This window comes from Sander lucioperca, chromosome 20 (genome assembly GCF_008315115.2).
Source record: "Sander lucioperca isolate FBNREF2018 chromosome 20, SLUC_FBN_1.2, whole genome shotgun sequence".
Classification (NCBI taxonomy): Eukaryota; Metazoa; Chordata; class Actinopteri; order Perciformes; family Percidae; genus Sander; species Sander lucioperca.
Window position 1 is genome coordinate 23,370,359 of NC_050192.1, and position 20,725 is coordinate 23,391,083.

General features: G+C 39.7%; 1 protein-coding gene across 1 annotated transcript in view; it reads right to left on the reverse strand.

Moving 5' to 3' along the window:
• The window catches only part of LOC116054609 (copine-8), an 84,256-nt gene that overhangs the window by 20,229 nt on the left and 43,302 nt on the right, over nt 1–20,725 (reverse strand). The window contains exons 7-13 of the mRNA XM_031306244.2: nt 11,174–11,237; nt 9,964–10,067; nt 9,190–9,294; nt 5,585–5,626; nt 3,447–3,522; nt 479–532; nt 195–256 (exon numbers count right to left, since the gene is read on the reverse strand). Coding sequence (XP_031162104.1) covers nt 195–256; nt 479–532; nt 3,447–3,522; nt 5,585–5,626; nt 9,190–9,294; nt 9,964–10,067; nt 11,174–11,237 — 507 coding nt within the window. The remainder of the gene's footprint in view (nt 1–194; nt 257–478; nt 533–3,446; nt 3,523–5,584; nt 5,627–9,189; nt 9,295–9,963; nt 10,068–11,173; nt 11,238–20,725) is intronic.

Sequence of the window (20,725 nt, forward strand, 5' to 3'; positions counted from 1 at the left end):
TCTCTCTCCACCTTTCACTGTCCTTCTCTCACATGCAAATGTACACTTTTCCATCTGAGGGATCATTATCTTTGACATATTGCAGACACTGAGTCATGATGGGGCAATCGAGACAGCGTGTCACTTCTCATTAAAACCGACTACAACCCCCATCTCTCAATGTGCGCGCAATGAACGCATGGTCATTGACCTACCCTCCTTTGATGTAGTCCAGGAAGGTGACGTCGATGTCCACCAGGAATGACAGCAGCGTTACCTGTGAGCGACAGGACCACAATCAGCTTTGTGTCAATGAAAATCACTTTCAAATACAGTTTATTCTTTCTGGTTGGTTCAATTACAAAATGAAACACTCAGCAGTATAAAAGAGGTACCCATCTGGATCTACTGTAGTATGGTATTGCACTTTAAATGTAGCCCATGCAACTTAATGTATCAAAGGAAAAGAATGATTCATTATTGATGGATATTTCCTCACCGTTCCAGAGTTGAGGTATTTTTTCTTCCTCCCTTTCTTCTTTGGATTTATCACCTGAAAAAAAGGACAAGGTTCTCTGTTGTGATTTTAACATTTATTTATTCATTCATTCTTCAATTCAGTCTTTCATTTGTGTGATATAAGGCTGGCTTTTTTAAGGACCGGTTCAGAATTGGCACCTCCTGGTGGAAATATCTGGCTCTTTAGCTGCAAAATGCTCCACTATGTTAACTAGCTAGCTGCTAACTTTGTATGAGGTTTGATGCTTGGCAGGCAGTGTAGAGTGGGTTTTAGCACTTTTTCACTGAAAACAGCTGCCACCTGCACTTTTCAAAACGCCCCTGATGAGAACACAGAGACATAAAACCTGAAAGCTGTGGGCCGGAAACCAGAAAATATGAGCTGAAAGATGCTAAAAAGCTTCATAGAGCAGAGCGGAACTGCAGAGTTCATACTTGTATTTTGGGTTTCTACTAGAACATGTTTACATGCTTTAATGTTTAAAAAAAAAAAAAACACACTGTCTGAATATACCTCTATTCACCCTCTGGTGTATTTTTTTAGGGCGCTTTCACACCTATAGTTCGGTGGACTGATCGATTCGGGGGTGAAGTTGCAACATTGTTGCATTTTTCATTTGGTTCGGTTGGCTTTCACACTGCACTTTGTCAAACTCACCAAACACTGTAAACACACGTCACGTGATCGAGACGGTCGCTTGTTTATTGGACAGAATATCCAAAACTCGCCGACACTCAGAAATAATGGAGCAACACCAAATTGATTACGTCTTGGGTTTTCTGGTTCTGCTTTTAGTGTTTCTAATATTTTAGAAGAAGGCAATCAATGTGAGCAGCTGACAGACAGTGAATAAAGTAGAGAGAGAGAGAGAGATGATGTCACGCAGACTACCAGTGATGCGTGCTGAGAACAGCTTATGGATCTGAAAGTTATCATCCCTTAATTCATATATTAGTCCATACAGAAGTCCCGACGGCTCGTTTAAAGGCACAGTTTCTGAATACGGGTTGTGTGCACTCTGTGGATTGAGCGTTTTGATACTTTCACAGTATTTATATAGCACCTCAACCTGCTTTACACTTTTTACAATATGGGACCTTTAAGACTGTTTATGGGAGCCTAAATCTGCCAAATAAGCGATCTGACTCAGATTTAATCAAATCTATGTGTGTGTGTGTGTGTGTGTGTGTGTGTGAAGTCATATACAGCATAGTCAGTACAGCTCCCTCTCACTCTCCATTCAAATATTCCTCTCCCTAAACGAGCAACCACCATGAATATGCCTTTGAGCAATGCACACAGCCCAACATATTCAGAGTAGCTAAATCCAGAGAGAGATTTTGGCTCTAAACTGAGTGGTGGGACTTTATGAATACGTAACAGGACAAGCTTTACATTATGATTTGAGACCCTGTTGTTTTTATGTACCGATTAGAAAAGAGACTTTTTTGGCCGTGGACCTCAATTAATTTAGTCTCTTATTATGCAACCCGAGCTCATTAAAACATGCAATTGCTCCTGTGATGTAGGGACAGCCATAGACAATCCTGAAACTCCCTTTGAATCCCAAACACTGCATCAGAGCTGTTGAATCAGAGCTGTATGGTCTAATTATACTGTGCCAAGGTTAAACAGAACAAGAGGACCTCAGGGAAATAACATACAAATGTGTGGATTTATGCATTTCCCCTTGGTTCACATTGCAATAGGTACACACAAGGACACGTTTGCCTCTGGAGGAGAGGTGCAATGATTGAAACGCAGTTGTAACACACACAAAGACACACACAGACACACACAGACACACACACACACACACACACACACATGGCCTCTTGCAATAGAAAACCATCTTCTCTCTAACTGCCGGCTTTAAGTTGGAAGCCAGGGTCACGACACAGGCCAGAAAACACAAAATTACTTTGGGTGTTTGTGTGTCTGTGTTTCTATCCTTTTACTGTTCCCCACATACTTATCAATGGGCCTCTGTGTGCACCTTTGTGCGTGTGCACATCTGAGCGATATTAGGCAAACAGCAGCTGTTTAAAATGACAGTCCCCTGTGCGCTCTCCTCTCCGTGTGGTACTCTGTTAATCAAGAAGTGTTGATTCTTCCTGGGAGAAGATAAGCCAGTGATCAATCATAACTGTCAGTGTGTGTGTGTGTGTGTGTGTGTGTGTGTGTGTGTATGTTGTGTGTGTGCATGAGAGAAAGTGAGGATAAAAATGTTAGTCTTATGAGAGCTCATTATCCTTAATCATTAATTATTCTCCACACAAAAAAATACAGTATAAATTATGTCAGATTATATGGGTGGCATATTTAAATCATACTATATATTGGAAATACCTTTTCTTCCATTTATTTCCACAAATGTTAGCATTTTACCTCACTTTTTTAAGGCTAGGAATTTGTAAACATCAACATTACATCTGCTGCTCTGAAGTCTCATGTTCAAGCATCTGGTTTGTGTCCATTTCTATGGGGTGTGACATGATCAAAGAAACATGGACATGATCCATAATGTTTGATCTGCTTTAACTCCTACTGCCTTAAACTAAAGCAGTATATTTCTACTTTTAGAAGCTATTAAAAAGGGTTTTTTTGTTCAGTTCACATCCGCTAAAACTGTCTTTAGCTGAGAAACATTAGCACTTTTATTATGATTTTTATTTCCCCTGCCATATAAAAATAAACTGTTGAGTAGGGCAGAAGTGAAATGGCAGTTGAGTTTTATTACAATTTAACTTTAGTAGAAAAAGTTCCAGATGGAAACCCAATGGTATTAGTAGTCCAATTACTGTGTGTGTGTGTGTGTGTGTGTGTGTGTGTGTGTGTGTGTGTGTGTGTGTGTGTGTGTGTGTGTGTGTGTGACCTGCTGACCTGTACACTGGTCTGAAGAGGAGAATACATGCAAGCTCACACACAAATACACACACAAATTCACCTCATAGACGTTGAACTGGCTCTGCCCTCTGGATAGTTCTCTGTAGCTGGTGCTGAATTCTCCGATAAAGTCATGACTACAAAGGGAAGTGAGAAAAACAGAGCAAGAACAAAAAATATTAAGAGTTGTGTTTGACAATATATTCCATTTGATTATTTGATTGATAGCACACACAGACCACGATGTAGTGACAATCCCAAATTATTTAACTTAAAGTGAAATCCATGATGAGATCCATGGGTGGTGATGGTGCAGTGGATATGACACATGCCTTTGGTGTGGGAGACCTGGGTTTAATTCCCACTGCGATCCATCAACCAATGTGTCCCTGAGCAAGACACTTAACCCATAGTTGCTCCAGACCAGAGGCGTGCGGCCTCTGACGTACAGTATATAGCAATTGTAAGTCGCTTTGGATAAAAGCGTCAGCTTAATGACATGTAATGTAATGACGAATATGAGAGCAACTCAAACATGAGGAAGAAATTCATGTTGAAACAAACACTAAAGCTCAGTTCAACCAAACAGCTTGTTAAACATTGATAGTATTTCTCAGTCCCGTTGAAAAACGCTACACCAAGGTATCACTGTGTTCCCGCTATCAGATTTGAGAGTGATGCTGAATAGATTGCAGAGCATAAATAATAGAGAAACAACTCCCCGTTCAACTACAGTTTGACAAATGTCACTCCTTTCTCTCTGTCTGACTGTCAGCAGCCAGAATCCAGACTCATCATTACGCAGTCAATCTGTGACGGTCCTGCACACAGCTTCCTTACCTTCTGAAAACATACAGTAGTGTCAATTATGTGTGACTTGGATTAGATTAGCCGTGCACAGGAAGCTAACGTGTTGAATCTTATCAACATAGGAAGTAATTAGGGAATGTATTGCCGCATATTTATCAGATGATTACAAGTAGGGAGGTTATCATTGCATATCAGATTTATATCTTTACAACCTGCTATCCTCACAATATAGTACGAAACACTATGACACTATAAAAATTGCTCAAACAAACAGAACAGGTGTTTTCGAACTATAAAGTGTCATCTTATTTGCGTTTTTTTGTTCAAGTTTCAAAAACAGCCGTGCTTTAAAAAAATGTGAGGGGACAATGAAAATCGGATCCAGGAGGTCCAGTTGGAGTAATAGAGCCACAAGTCTAAAGACTCATCAGATGCGATGCGAACGATTGAACTGTTCTGGAAAGTTATCATGGTGGCAATTATTTGATCTTTTTCATGACAATCACAAGGTAGACAGTAAAAATACAGCATTCATGTCACAAAGTAATCTACCACGAATGTGTGCTTGCACATATTGGATTGGCCAATGCAGCCAGATGACATCACATTGCATTCCGGCAAAAAGTTTTTGCCCGACGACTCTGCGATGGCAACCCCCTGCATCAACAAAGTAGGGGTGTACTGGTCGATACTAAAGTATTGATACCACTGATACTTAAGTCTTGTTTTGAATTGGTCCCATGTTGTTGAACATGAACTCTCTTCTTAGTTTCTCTGCTGCTGTTACTTGAGCCTTGTTAGTTTACAGAGCTCACACAATAAATGTATTTGATATAAATCGTTAAAAAAAAAAAGTATCTTGTGTCTTAAGATGCATGTGATTAAGTAATTCACACAGAATAGTAAAAAAAAAAAAAAGTTTAGCAAATCCCTAAATTGTAATGAAAATGCATTCAGAAGATGCACTTCTAAAATGACATCATGGATCATGGAATCTGTATTAATGTCTGTAATTCTGCTCCTGGTATTACTTGGCATAGGAGCAGAAGCAAATTTTGTGGCATCGCCCACCCCTGAAAAGCAGTGGCTTCATTCAAATGAATAAGATGTGTTTTTAGAACGCGGCGGCCTGATGCTTCGTTTATACTTCTACGGTAAAGTAACAAACAGCAGAGGTGTTGAGTCACATGAAAACATAATATGTCTAATCATGCATCTAGATCAATTCAAACAAAGTTGGTACTGGATTGCCAGAACTTGCCAGATCGGTTGTAATGTATTGATCCCAGGAAATATCATATGTGTTTGCAGGGTGTAATTTAAAGGGTTTTATGATAGTTAAACTACAAAAAGAACAATACAAGTGGTCAAATAAAAGAAAGGAATTACCTGCCATCTCTGTCCCAGTCGTACACCTCAACCTTGATTGTTCTGTTGGGAGAGGCACAAGATGAGGATCAGATTAAAAAGACAGATTTGTTTTAGTTTCCTGAATTATGGGTCTAATGATGTTTCTCCTGATAGGATTTCTGGATTTCTTGAGGCGTTGCAATGCTTCGTGGCAACATGCACCATATCTAGAAGGTGAAAGATGATGTTGCTGGACATTTACAATTAAAAAAAAAAAAGTTTTTCTCCAGGGAACAACTAAACTGACTTACTATTCTCATATTCAAAGTGCTAAAAAGCTATCTTCTATACTTGTGAAATTATAAAATATACATAGATGTTAAGTCTAACACTTGATCAGAAGAAAGCTAATTTCTTTTGTCATTGTTGTCATAAAGCCATTAGGAGAAGCAGATCCATTCTGCAGCTTATCTATATTCCACACTGTCTGCCTGTCACTGTATTTTTCTCCAGTAATGTGCGCTCTTCATCTCCAAATACATCTTTTTCTGCATCCCATTATAGCTTACAAGGAAATGGGGGAGAGAAAAAAACAGAATAGTCTGCAGGAGGCAGATATGCTGTGCTATCACTCCATCTACCAATATCTTCAACAGGAGGGTCATTTCTTTCTGACAAAAGCAGGAGAGTGATACGTATACGTAGAGAGCGAGAAGGGTGAGGCAAAGGGATAATAGAACAGAGACTGAATTAAAATGGACAGAGCAAAAGGCACTCTGCTGGGGAGAATGAAGGAGAGAGAGAGCAAGGGGAAGAGAAGATGGTGTGAAAACGGCAAAAGAAAAAATGACAGAAAGTAATAAAAGACAGAAGTCAGAGTGACAAAATCATATAATGCTCATACTCTCATACTCTTGGCCGATGAAGTTTGTCTTTTTGACAGCAGGAAGTGGAGACGGGACTGTATACAAGTTTGTGACCATACTGAATCTTGTTTGACTTTATTCTGAACTTACTGTTCAGAGATTGGGCGGCTTTCTAAAAGCAAATGATACCTAATTCAAAACCTGAGCCAAAAATGCACTTTACATCTTTCAATATGAGAAGAAGCGGAAATATAAAGCATCATTAATGGGCTTCAGAGCTGCTTAGAGAGCCAGATGCACATTAGAGTAAAGGAGTGGGAATGAGCTGGCTGATAGTGATGGGCACTCTGGGGATGAATGTGTCTCCTGGTTGGCTTAACACACTCTCCTCCAGAGAAACCTGTATTTGCAGAGCTGTTGCCATAATGTGTGTGTACATGCATGTGTTTATGGGCGTGTGTCTCATTAAGTCGGTGTTATGCCACATCTTAGTAGGAAACAGCTTTGATGAGGAGTGAGTGAGTGAGTGAGTGAGTGAGTGAGTGAGTGTGCATGCGTGTGTGTGTGTGTGTGTGTGTGTGTGTGTGTGTGTGTGTGTGTGTGACCCAGGAGTAGAGAGACACCGTTTTCTATTGTTTGCCAGCTTGAGCTCCTTCTTATCTCTTTTCCCAAGCTGCAGAGACAGATTCAATGTGTGAGTATGAGTGTGAGTGAGTGTGTGTTGTATGTGCAGTCCACTGTGAGTTTTCTGAGACCCACATAGATTCAACTCTAATAAGCTTATTGATACCAAACTTTCAGATCAATGCCGCTGTCTGCTAGCTGAACTAAGCTTAACCGTCTTTGTGCTTTTTACTACACAGCTCCTGTCGACACCCAAAACGGACACAAACACATGACTGACATGAGAGAGACACACTTCTACCTTCTTATTTGTTTTCTCAGACTTCTCCTGAGATCGAAAGTAAGAAGTATATGTAGAAGCAGAATTTTCTAATAACTTCTATTTTTTTAATTACATAATTCATTTAAATGAATTGCTAATGTAACCTATAGAGACCTTTTAGTCAGAGCACTGCAGGTCAGCTGGTTCTGCATTTTTCTGCAGGCAAGCAGACAATTCAAACTATATGAAGACTTTTCCTTAACAAATTAATATTTTCTTTTAGCATAGCTCTTCTTTTGAGGACAATTTCCCAGTAATTAGTACCAAAGTATGTAGCTCTTTTCAGAACAAATGCTAGGAATTTTGATTACACATTTAGGAAATTGCGGACCTGTAAAACTGAAGGTTACCAAAAAAGAATTAATACAGAGTAGCAGCAGAATTTACTGGCATTCCTTTTCAAATAAGATAAATGTTTTGAATGGCAACGCTATCGGCCACAAAGATAGCATCCCCTCAGCGAGAGCCCTGTCCATCACCCAATTACAACCAGCAGCAAGTTCCACTGACAGCTCCTGCATTCAAGGCAGTTCCTGGATCAGCGCAATGGACGATGGAAGATGTTTTAGTAAAGCAGAATTATATATCCCCTGCTTTTGGTCAAATACAAAAAAAAAAAAAAACAGCCAAACAATCACATACCACATTCATACTCGATCAAAGACCTATTCAGGCAAATAGAGAGACTCTGTGCACAGACACTTGTTGTGGTATCAAAATAAATGCAGAGAAATGTAACGGAGTTCTGACTTAAGAATACATTGTTTTTTGGCTCTTTGTTCTGTACACAGTTTACAGTAAGAGAATTGAAGTAGCCGTCTGCCCCCTCTCTCTGTAAACTCGTGAACTAAATATAAACTAGACCAACAGAAAATATTACTTATCTCCCAAAAATCCTGTGAAGTACAGCATACCCCTGAACACATCATCTAGATAAGAATGCAGTTACATGAACCAAAGTGGAACCACCATGCTGCTGTGTAGAATGAGAAGAAATCCCACCTCCATTGAAAGGTATGAAAGTATTGATTAAGATGGAATAATCCTTAACAACAAGGAGGGAAAAAATCATACATCTGCACTGCTTCTTCTCTGAAAATAATACAAAATATTACGCAATTTTTGTCTGCCAAATCATCTTTGCCTTCCTGCTGAATCTGCCAAATACAATAATATTTCTACTTAGCAGCTGAAAACAGTTTCATACATTTTTCATTCACACTGGATGTGTGTTATTGAATGCTACTTTCCTTAGCACCTTACAAAATACAGTGCATACATTTTTTATACGAGTGGCCTCAGAGAAAATGTAACCCAGACACTCATGGTGATGCACCGCTGTTATTCTCTCTTTATTTTATTACTCTCCCCAATGCATGGTAAACAATAAAAGGCTGCAGAAATGAGTTCAGATGCACAGTGTCGAGGCTCATTGTTCATATCCCAGCCAGCCTAAACAGACAGAACATTATGCAGACAAAGGTAAAATGAATGAGTATAAGCTGTTTATACCTCCAGTACCTCCTTTATTATTGCGGATATTTGGGTTTCTCACACTAAAAATTACTAAAACATTTCCAATATATGCCAAAAGACAGACTCTTTGGTGAGCCACAGCCAGCAGTGCTATGCTGTGTGTAAGCAGCCTGAAGAGGCCGTTACACAATGCCGGACCGTTCATCAAATCACATATGTTGCCCATATTACCTTGCATGATATTTTCAGTGTGTTTGATATTGAAAATAACTTGCTGATGAATCAGGGGGTTGTCTGTGTTGTTGTATTCTGTTTAAGTTGCCGAAATAGCTAGTATCTGTATAAAATGGACTCACCTGTCGTAATCACCATTGCAAAGAGCTCGAACAGAGATCTTAAAGGCCTGCCACACTGGGTTCAATGTATTCTTCACCACCTCTGTCTTGTGGCAGATGGTAAACCTGCAGAGAGACGAGGAGAAGAAAAGAGAGTGAGAAAAGGAAAACGAACGAAGGGAGAAAAAAAACAATAAGATTTGTGGGGAGAGAGGGGGAAACAGAAAAGTGAATGAAGTTAAAGAGGTAACTTTCTGCCAACAGAGTAAACGTGGAGGGCTGTGGAACTTGACTACTGCCCTGACACACACATGCACAAAAATACACACATAAACACACACTGCAAAGAGGTGATTTCATTAGTCCCTTGGCTAGCAGGTGGACTTGGTGTCTTCTGCCCTCAGAGCGCAAGGTCTTATCTGACTTGTCACACACTGCAGGATGGAAAAGAGAGCGCACAGAGCTGGATCGAACACACACACACACACACACACACACACACACACACACACACACACACACACACACACACACACACACACACACACACACACACACACACACCACAGCACTTCAATGCCTCCTGCCTCCACACACACACACGCTCGTACACGTCATACACAAACAGTTCCACATGTAATTCACAAACGTGCTTAAACAGGCAGCCCGGCTTTTCATATAAGGCAAATCAATGAAACCAATTTCCTTTGGATCCAGGGAAGGATTAAACCAAACATGAAAGGGGAAAAGGAAAGATGGACGGAGAGCGAAGGAGGAAGGGGGAGGGGAACTCACGTGCCATCCTCATTGCTCCTGTAGAAGACCAGGAAGGGATCGGACTTGCCGAAGAAATCCTTTTTGTCCAATTTGTTTCCGCAGAACTGCATCATTACCGATTCCTAATGAGTAGAGACAGAAAAAGACAGAATAAATGTATGGATTATACATTGTACATGCCCATTTCTAAGCAGTGGTAGTCCATGTCTTCTGTTAACATTGAGGAGTGTATTGAATCCCATCTGCAGACCGTATTTCCCTTTGAATGCAACATGTTTTGTAGATTGATGATTTCTGATCGATTGAGGCTGTTTGTGGAAAAGTTTAGAGCCAAATAGTTGAAAGTGAAAAAAAGCCATTTTCTTTGGTAATGACAGACTGAATGCAAAAGCTGTCTTTGATTGTTGACGTAATAAAAAACAAAGTAGAGCCACGTTGTAAAAACACAAAAAAATACAGTTTTTAATTTATTTCATCAACTGATTGCAGGTAAACAAACTAACTGACAGGGAAAAGGAAAGGAAAAAGCTTTATTTTTCTTTTTACACTATTTTAATTATTTTACTAACAGTATTATTAATTGATGTATTCAGTGATATTTGTGACTCATTTGATAATCTTTTGCTTCTTTTTGTTGGTGTTGGATTTCGATACTTCGGTGCTATAGAGGCCATTTTTATATTTCTAAGTCTAATGTTATAATGTCATCCCCATAACTACAACATACACCACCAACAAAACATGGCACCAGAAATGCCTACAGCTGCTTTTAAGTGCTTTTCAAGTGTTAGTGGGGATTTTGTTGTTCCCAAAAGTTTAATAAACTATTCACACAAAGGACAAAGGGGCCTCTCACGTCATTTGAACTTCTTCTTAAGTCTGTAAACAGATGAACATTGTATCGTCATTTTGCGTGTTATCGCGAGAAGAACGTGTTATCACGAGAAGAAAGCTATGGTTAACCCTTTCATACTACTCGCTACAGCGTAAATTCACACGCAATTGCAAGGTCAGTCAATGGAAGCCAAACAGCGTTGATATACATGCTAAAAAGTGAGTATGCGTCTTGATAACACGCCAATAATGGCATACGAATTGGCGTGTCATACACACCCATTTCATGAGATCAGTCTGCAAAGACAGAGCAGAAAAATATGCAGAAAAGATAGAGAAACACAAAAGACACAGGACAACAGAGACTCTTCAGGGAGTGTTCATCCGTCCTCACCCTGCAGTTGTTCAGCTCCTCAGCTTTCACAATAATGGTCCCGCATTTCTTGCCTTGGATGCCTCTGTAAAACATAACACAAAACATAGCAAAGGGTTAAGACATCACAATCACATGGATAGTGTATTTGGCATGTTGTTTACTCTACATGTAATCTTCCTCCTACGTCTCTGCTGTTCCCTGCACTCAGGGCCAGGGTAAAGTTGACATTGTGGAATAACTGGAAGACATCTCATATTTCCTAACCGGAATTACCTTCTCAACGTCAGAGCAGTATGTACACTAGAAGAGGAGCAATGATGGCATCGAGCGTGTTTGATAATGACGGGACTAGTTCCACACACATCCCAGAGCTGCTTCCAGGCTGGATGGCGACTTTCTCGCAGCAGAATGCGATCCTGCGTGTTTGAATTCTGAGACTAGTCCCGTCACACACAGACCATGTCCCATTGCCTTGTTTGTTTACTCAGTGACGTTCCATACTGGCGCTGTGGCATGTTGACCACAGGATATCAGAAATAAGTAAAGATTGAGATTATTTCCCAAGACACCGACACAGTCTCATCAGTGTCGTGACATTTTGCAGGGATTGTGGTTGATTGCACGCTGGGCGGGAGGTGATGCAGGGGAGATTTGTACTGTAAAAAAACGACATTTTTATTATTACTACCATTTGAGTGAAAGTACAACTAGAATTAATGCCTCGCGGTTTTGTCGGGCGACTTGTGGCTCGAAGGTAGACTGGTCTACCCTCAACCACAAGATCGACGGTTCGATCCCAGGCTCCTCTGGTCACATGTTAACGTGTCCCTGAGCAAGACACTGAACCCCAAGTTGCTCCCTGGATGCTGTATGTATTTTCATTTTTTTGTATGGCTCGGCCAACCAGTCAAGTTGCAGTTTACATGCATGTCTGTCCAGACTCATGTAAGATATGTAGTTAAGACTTTGAAGCAGTTTAATAAAATGTATTAAGTGTATCCTTCAACCCGGCAGCACAGAAGATCTAAACAATCACCGCATTTTTCAAGCTTAGTATCACCAATTCAGTATCCGACCAAATGTCTCCCCTTATGACGTTAAATAACGTCCAGAAGTTTGGTTTTTTTGCAGAGCATTATGAAGTTGACCTTTGACCTTCTGGATTTAAAATGTCAGCAGTTAATCAATTTATCCAATTAGACATTTGTGTGAATTTTTTGTCTAGCGTATGAATTCTTGAGTTATGGCCAAAACGTGTTTTATGAGATCACACTGAGCTCGCTTTGACCACCGAAATCTAATCAGTTTTTCCATGGGTCCAAGTGCCAAATCTGAAGAAAATTCCCTTCAGGCCATGGCTATCGCCGGCGCGGAGGCATAAAAGGTTCTAATAGATGACACAGCAACAGGGGGGCAAGGGATGAAAAATTGGCCACCGTGTAAACATTGCCGTGCAGCCGCCCACGTTCCAATGTGGCATTTCATTTTACGCAGAATGTGGCCTCAGAGGACATTTCGTTGCAGCGCCTATTCATTTCAATTCAATTAAATTTTATTTATAGTATCAAATCATAACAAGAGTTATCTCGAGACACTTTACAGATAGAGTAGGTCTAGACCACACTCTATAATTTATGAAGCCCCAACAATTCAAGTAGTTCCCCCAAGAGCAAGCATTCAGTGCGACAGTGGCGAGGAAAAACTCCCTTTTGGGAAGAAACCTCAGTAATGAGAAAAACTTCTTTTAGGAAGAAACCTCGGCCAGACCCAGGCTCTTGGTAGGCGGTGTCTGACGGTGCCGGTTGTCGATGTGCTGAACAGTGGAAATAATAGTTACAATAAAGATAATGGAAAAGTGACTAAGAAATAGTAGTCATAGTAGTTCATGTCATAGCAGGGCACTGCAGGGTGTTGCAGTATGTAGCGTGGTACAGCAGGGCATGGCTGGATGTAGCAGGTTCAGCAGGAATTGGTTGTAATGATTTCCATGTTGGATGTTGAAGATTGAGAACAAGGCCTATATGGACATCAAACTCATATGTTACAGATTTTCATTTGTCAAAGCACAATGACAATAAAGATCTATTCTATTCTATTCTATATGGTCCAGGCTGTTGATGAGTTGGATTTACAATGAACCTAAGGCAGGTGTAGGTCTGGTCAGTGTTAGGCACCTCAGTTTAGCATAATTTTGTGATCAGTATAAACAGATAAAAATGCAGAGAAGTCAAGCTTAAATGTGAACGCACATTATGAAATAAGACCTACTGGAAATGTCATATTTACTGTATAAGCACACCCCTGTTTAGACTCTAGAACAGACGTCATGGGAAGTTTTACTACTTCACACTAAATCAAAACATTTCAAAGATATAAAAGGAACACTGTTGAACATGAAGTGTGTGTGTGTGTGTGTGTGTGTGTGTGTGTGTGTGTGGGGAAAAAGGTGGGGATAGGTGATGCGTGTGTGAGCACGTCCTCCGAATAACATCATGGTCTAGACGGTAAACTTAACTTCATGTTTAGACTCTAGAACAGATGTCATGGAAAGTTTTACTACTTCACACCAAATCAAAACATTTCAAAGATATAAAAGGAACACTGTTGATCATGAAGTGTGTGTGTGTGTGTGTGTGTGTGTGTGTGTGTGTGTGTGTGTGTGTAAAAGGTGGGGATACGTGACGAATGTGTGAGCAAGTCCTCTGAATAACATCATGGTCTAGAAGGTGAACTCAACACCACCACACACACACACACACACACACACACACACACGGTTGAACTGTCTAAAACTACAAATGTTTCTTTCAGTCTGTTAGGAAGTAGTCATGGCAAACTGTTTAGCTTCTGAAATTCATCCTCTCCTCTTTAACCAGCACATTAATGCTGCCCAGACTCCCTGTGTGATCCCTTTCACATTATACAGAGTAATTTCATTCATTGTCAATATAAAAACGTTCATTAGCTTAAAATATTTAAAAACTTTAAAAAAAATGTTTGGTTTGATTATTTGATGTACCTGACTTGTCTACATGTGAAAGGTTTAATACAACACTTACTCATTTTGTTCTGCATCATAAAGTATATTAGTAAAGAAATGTACACTCAGAAATATTATAAAACTTACTTGAAATCATTTAAATGCTTGATTTCCTGGACAGTTATGTTTCAATACTTAATCACATGCATACAGTAATAGCAATGTATCTCCATGACAATCCTCCAACCAGAATAAACCTTTAAAAGGAAGCTATCCATGTGTGGGAGGAAGAACCGGATAACATATTCTGACTCGACTTTTGAGAGGTCTTCCAATCCGACAAAGGGACCTATCGTCTGATGAGCTCCGCTCTGAGAGACCCACCTGGCACAAATCGACTCAGGCAGTCATTTAGACAGCCCTGAATTGGGGTTGAAGACCTCTGCGTGAATGTAATTGTAAGTCTTCTTTTACTCCAGGACAAGGAACTCGGGGGGGAGGCGGGGGTTAGTGCTTTTGAAATGACAGACTTATCAAAATGAAATAGAGCCTAGAACTGATGCTTTGCATTGAATACCTTCCAAAAGGAATTCTCATTTCCTTTTATTTTCTAGACAGCACATAGAGGTGGGGTCTGCTGGAGTTGTATGCAGTATGTGTGTAAGATGAGTCAAATATATTCAAAAGGAAGACTGACTGAGACTAATTAAGACAAAAAACTGGAAGAATGATAGAAAGTGAGGCAGACCTTATTCACCTGCCTACGAGAATCAATATGGCAATACTGATGAACTTCCTCTCTAGGAGATATTATTGATACACTAGCTAGTGTGTGATGTTATGTGAAATATTTTCACAGGCGTGCCCTAGGTTTATTGACATCCGCTTGCAAATTATTTTACCATCCAGATGGAAGTACATGACGTGTGTTCTGTAACCCTAATGACGCCCAGAGAGAGCTTGACAAACTCTGAATAGAACAAGTATAGTGCCACAGTTACCGCCCAGAGGATCCCATCAGAATATTTCTGATGTATTGTGGCTTACGGTCACATCTACTGCACATGCAAAACAAACAAGAATATTGAATGAGGTAAAGTGATGTGTGAGGTTCAGTTGTGAGTGAGAAACATGTAACTGCAAAAAAAAAAACTATGTGTTAAAAAGTGGTTAAGAGTATTATTCTGCAATATTAAAATTCAATATTGGCACTTGACTCCACCCACTTCATCTAATTTTCAACAATTTAACAATATCAAATAACTGCTCTCTCAAATTCCTGCTCTTCACCTTTTACACAAAAGAACATATTGCTCTCTTGCATTGGCAGCATTATTCATTATGAACGGCGTGAACAGTTGTTGACAGCGCGATGGGTGTCAAAATACAAGATGGACACAAAAAGGTTGAGCTAATTAATAAATAGTGAGCTGCGTGGGTTGTCAGTGTACCAATGTTACAAGCTACAGATATCACCCACCTTCGTCAGAACTAAACATATTATTCTTTAAAATCAGCAAAGGTCCAGCTCATGATTATTTATCATTAAGACTCATTATTCCATGCTACTTTATACTTCCACATAGGGCTGGGCGATATGAAGAAAATCAAATATCACAATATTGTTGACCAAATACCTCAATATCGATACCGCAATGATATTGTAGTGTTGACTATTGGTGCTTTCACAAAATATTTACACAATGAGATTTTTGATAAATAATCATCAGTAATGTTGATATAATGACTAAGTGGGTAAAGGCAAATAATAGAACAGCTACAACAGTCTGGTAAGTTCAGAAAATGACATCACTTTACTGTAATGCAGCCTTTCAAACCAGGAAAAGACTAAACTTATGCCATATTACGATATCCAAAATCTAAGACGATATCTAGTCTCATATCACGATATCGATATAATATCGATATATTGCCCAGCTCTACTTCCAGAGAGAAATACTTTTGACTCTACTACTGACAGTTACTTTGCAGATTAGGATTTTGATATGTGATCAGCCTATAAAATATAATGCGTTCAGTTACAGTACACCAATATACAGAAGACAAGGAAGGCACAGAGGATTAAAAAAAAAAGGGACTCTTCAGAAGAGGAAATTATCTTTCCTTGAGTTTCTGTGGCCGAAAGTCGGACAACACAATCTTCTGAACACAGCCATACTGAGAAATACACAGACAGTTTTGTGAAGCTGATCTGAGTCTTAATTAGCTTTGTAACTCATTTGGCAATGGCTTGAATGTAAAGGACGTTCATTATTATAAAAAAAAGTTACGCACTAAAGCTTTAAGTACTAGTACATTTCATATCACTTGTAAGACTGTGACTCCTCATTGTGTATACGTCATGGCTTGATACAGTTCAAAGTTCTCTACCGTCTTCATTATTCAAAAGAGAGGCTCGCAAAAATCTTCCCCAATGTCGATCCTGGCTGTCCTAGATGTTGCTACAGTTCAGCTTCAGTGGGGCACATGTTCTGGGGCTGTCAGCATTTGGATGGTTTTTGGGGTCCAATATTTGAAGTCTTTTCACATATGTGTGGTAAAACAATAAATCCAGATTTTCATAAAGCGGTTTTGGCATACTACCCCAAGGCTGTAGTGTAACAGTGTTACAAGCGAATGCTTTAGCCTTTGCTTTACTGGTGGCCCGCTGGCTTATTATTCTCAACTGGAAAGCTAATAAACCACCCTCATTTATACAGTGACTGAAGGAGCTGCTGTCCCTTTGGAAAAGCTTCGATATAAATTGCGTAAATCCCGCAAGAATTTCACCTTAGCATGGAGTCCTTTTGTCGATTTTGTGCAGAACTTTTCCTTCACGAGTACTGGTGGCCCGAGATGATTATAACTGTTAATGTAAGTTTATAGTTTTTTTATGTACTCTAAGCGGCCCGTACTCTTATGTCCCTTTATTAATTTATTTTTTTCCCCCCTCATAAGCCTTGAGAGGGGTGGGTTTGGTTGGGTGGTGGGGATTGTTTATTTGTTAAGATGTTCAGGGTTTCTGTTCGCATCTTTTTGTAAGGATTACCTGAAAAACTATAAATAAAGTATTAAAAAAAAAAAAAAGAAGTAAGACTGATACTGTTACTTTTACTAGCAGTAGGTAAAGGATCTGAATACTTAAAATAAGTAAATGTGGTCACTACACCCTCAAAATGAAAAATACATGCTTGAAAAAACGTATTTTTCTCACCAGTAACCCATGACATTAAAGTTACAGTCTTGTTAATATAAAATTCCCCCTATGTGCATCCCTGGACAGTGTTTCTCTGCCTAGCTCTGGAGGAGGAACAGTAACAAAAAGACTGTAACTCTGGACTTGATTTGATCTACTCAGACTGCTAAAGCCTCAAATTAACAGATACACTTTTCAACAGATTTTTGCATAAAACAAGGACAAAATGAGGGGATCTTTTAATGTCCAGTGTGAACAGGAGGAACAAAAACAGGTTACAAAACCTGTTTAATGTCGGGCTACATACAGTACCTCACTGTTTAAGACAGACTTCTTCCTTGCACCGCAAGTCGCGTTTTTTTAGACACGCATACAAGTTAAAATATTCTCAACTTTTCAGTGGAAGGCGCGGAGTGGCACCTCTCGTCAATGTCACACTGGGCCTAGGCAACCAATCAAATCTTTTTTTTGCCGGAGAGCCCGGACTGCCTCGAGTTGAAGCACACACATTATACAAGTTTTTAAAAGCACACTGAAGACTTAGTAAAACTCTCTCAATGTCTCTTTTCCACTGTTCCTCACCCTCAATTATGGATGAGAAAGAGTTAAAGATGCATAGAAACACAGACACACACACAGACACACACCAGACAAGCGCCCAGAATCTGCGTCGCCATGACAACTCTGCCGAGCTGGGGGCCCCCACTGTGGGATTCCTCTGCTCGTTATTTCCTCAAATGCCTGCTCTCGCTCCTCTATTTGTCAGAGCGGCGGTCATTATTCTGTCTGAGAGATCTGCCTAAAAAAATACGTGGGTGGCAACTGACAGGATTGCATGGTTAGTGGATGAATAATGTATCTCACAGTTTTGCCTTACATACGTATGCATACGTACATACTGACACAATACGTGGTAAATACAAGAAGGACCTGCTAAAATCTCAAATCTAAACTAAAGTCTACACAACACAATGCTGCTTTCTAAACTCTGTGTGTGTGTGTGTGTGTGTGTGTGTGTGTGTGTGTGTGTGTGTGTGTGTGTGTGTGTGTGTGTGTGTGTGTGTGTGTGTGTGTGTGTGTTATGAACAAAAACTTATGACAACACATAATATTGTTGTAGTGCAATCACTGAATGTTTTAATTATTTGCTGAAATCAAGCACTGGTGTATGGTATTTTTCATTACTGTACAAGAGAAATAGAGAATCATGCATTTGAAAAAAAGCCAAAAAATTGGGTCTTTAAGTTAGGGCTGCACAAAATACCATTTTTTTTATCGTCATCGCGATATTAACTGGCGCAATAAACACATCGCGAAAGGCTTCTACATATCGCAAAAGACATTTAGGGGATTTTGTGTGTTAGTTGAAAGAAAATATCTGTAGATAACTGCACAATGTAACTGTCACTTCTTTTAGTGGTGCCTTTTATGTTTAATTCAATGATCAATTTGTTCAATAAAAGAATGATGGAAATTATTTCCTTTTATTTGTTTTAGTTTGTAATTTAGTAGAATACTGAAAGCAGCAGAAATGCAGAACTGAGTACACTTTAATATGTTTATTTATCACAAGTACTATCGTTATTGCGATATTAAACCTTGAATCGCATATTGCATGTTTGCCTCATATCGTGCAGCCCTACTTTAAGTGTCTCAATATTTTCATCTTTGGCATTTACAGTGAAGTAAATTAATTTAATGTGTTTTGAAAAAAAACAGAGCTTTAGCAGATGATTAAGATCTGAAAATGTTATACGAATCCATCCTTACTCTCACTCTCAGGCAAAATGCTTTACTCTTCTTAGTATATTCATTACACAGAAAAGCACTCAAAGTTGAGAAGTGCTTCAGGAATCTGTGTGTGTGTGTGTGTGTGTGTGTGTGTGTGTGTGTGTGTGTGTGTGTGCGCATGTGTGTGTGCGTGAGGAAACACTGAATCCTCTAATCAAGACACATGGATTTGCAATCAGTGTCTAGCAAGAGACGGGTAATTAAGTCTGGGCCACTTCTGGGCTGCAGCGTAACACACATGCATGCACAAACAGACGCACGCACGCACGCACGCACGCACACACACACACACACACACACACACACACACACACACACACACACACACACACACACTCCAATGAAGGGAGAATACCTGACGGAGACATTAATTATAAAACCATGCAAATGTATCTATTCATGGTCATGCGCTGACACAATCATACACAAGTTTTCCCCTAAAAGGAAACTCGTAACCATAATTCTCTCACACAAAAGGAACATTGACATCAAATCCATGTCACACCAGAGTCAGATACAGAGTTTCTTTGTCCTTCCTTTACAAGTCCATATAATCAGGCTTGTATTCACAGCTATCAACCTTTGTGTGTGTTTGTGTGTGTGTGTGTGTGTGTGTGTGTGTGTGTGTGTCTGGGCGTTCTTGGCTCACTTGTATCTAAAATTGTAGCCCGCTTGGCTTTTCCATAGTTCACCAGCGCTTCTCTCTGACTCTGAACACTGAACAATCTTGTTTGTGGGAACAAAAGAGGCAGAGACAAAAAAAAAAGAAAGAGAGGGTGGTGAGTGTGAGAGAGATAAAGGTGGAGAGTTAGAAATGAGAGAGAATAGAGAAAGAGGGAGAAGTAAAGAAAAGTGACAGAGCCCCCAGTTCACAAACTGCACACTGAATATTCATGAGCCCCTCAAAATGTACAATAGCATCAGTATTTCAAGTGAAATTGTTATCAGTAATAAATGCTAGTTTACTGCAAAACATCTTAGGTGGTATTCAATAAAGCTGAGTGCTCTCATGCTCTATGCATCTAGTTAGATGAGAAAACTCTCATGTCTGTACATTAATTATGAAGCTACAGCCAATTTACTCATTTTAGCTTATCTTAACATAAAGACAAGGGAGAAAGCTAGCCTGGTTCTGTCCAAAGGGGGGGGGGGATTTCTTGTCAATGCAAGAATAGTAATTTCTTCTCGTCACCATGAGGTTGGCAGGCAATCTGCAAAGACTCCTGAAGCTCACTGCGGCCAGCAAAAAAATAATCTGGCACATAATCCCTGTGGCGTCATTCCCGCTGTTTCCAGTCTTTATGCTTAGCTAACCATCTCCTGACTACAGCTTTATATTTACTGATTTACAGATATGAGGGTGGTTCTTCTCAGCTTCAAACCGTGTTTTTTTCTTTTGAAATTAGGGCTCATATATTCCCAATCATGGATATCTCATATTGAATCAATTTGTGAAATTGTAAATGGCTTATAAAATATAAAACAATAAGAAATTCAGCTACACATACGCTCAGACTATTTGTACAACCACACACACACACACACACACAGCTGGTCGGCCAAGCATTGCAGGATACTGTACTTGTCATTGTTTGCTCTGTCA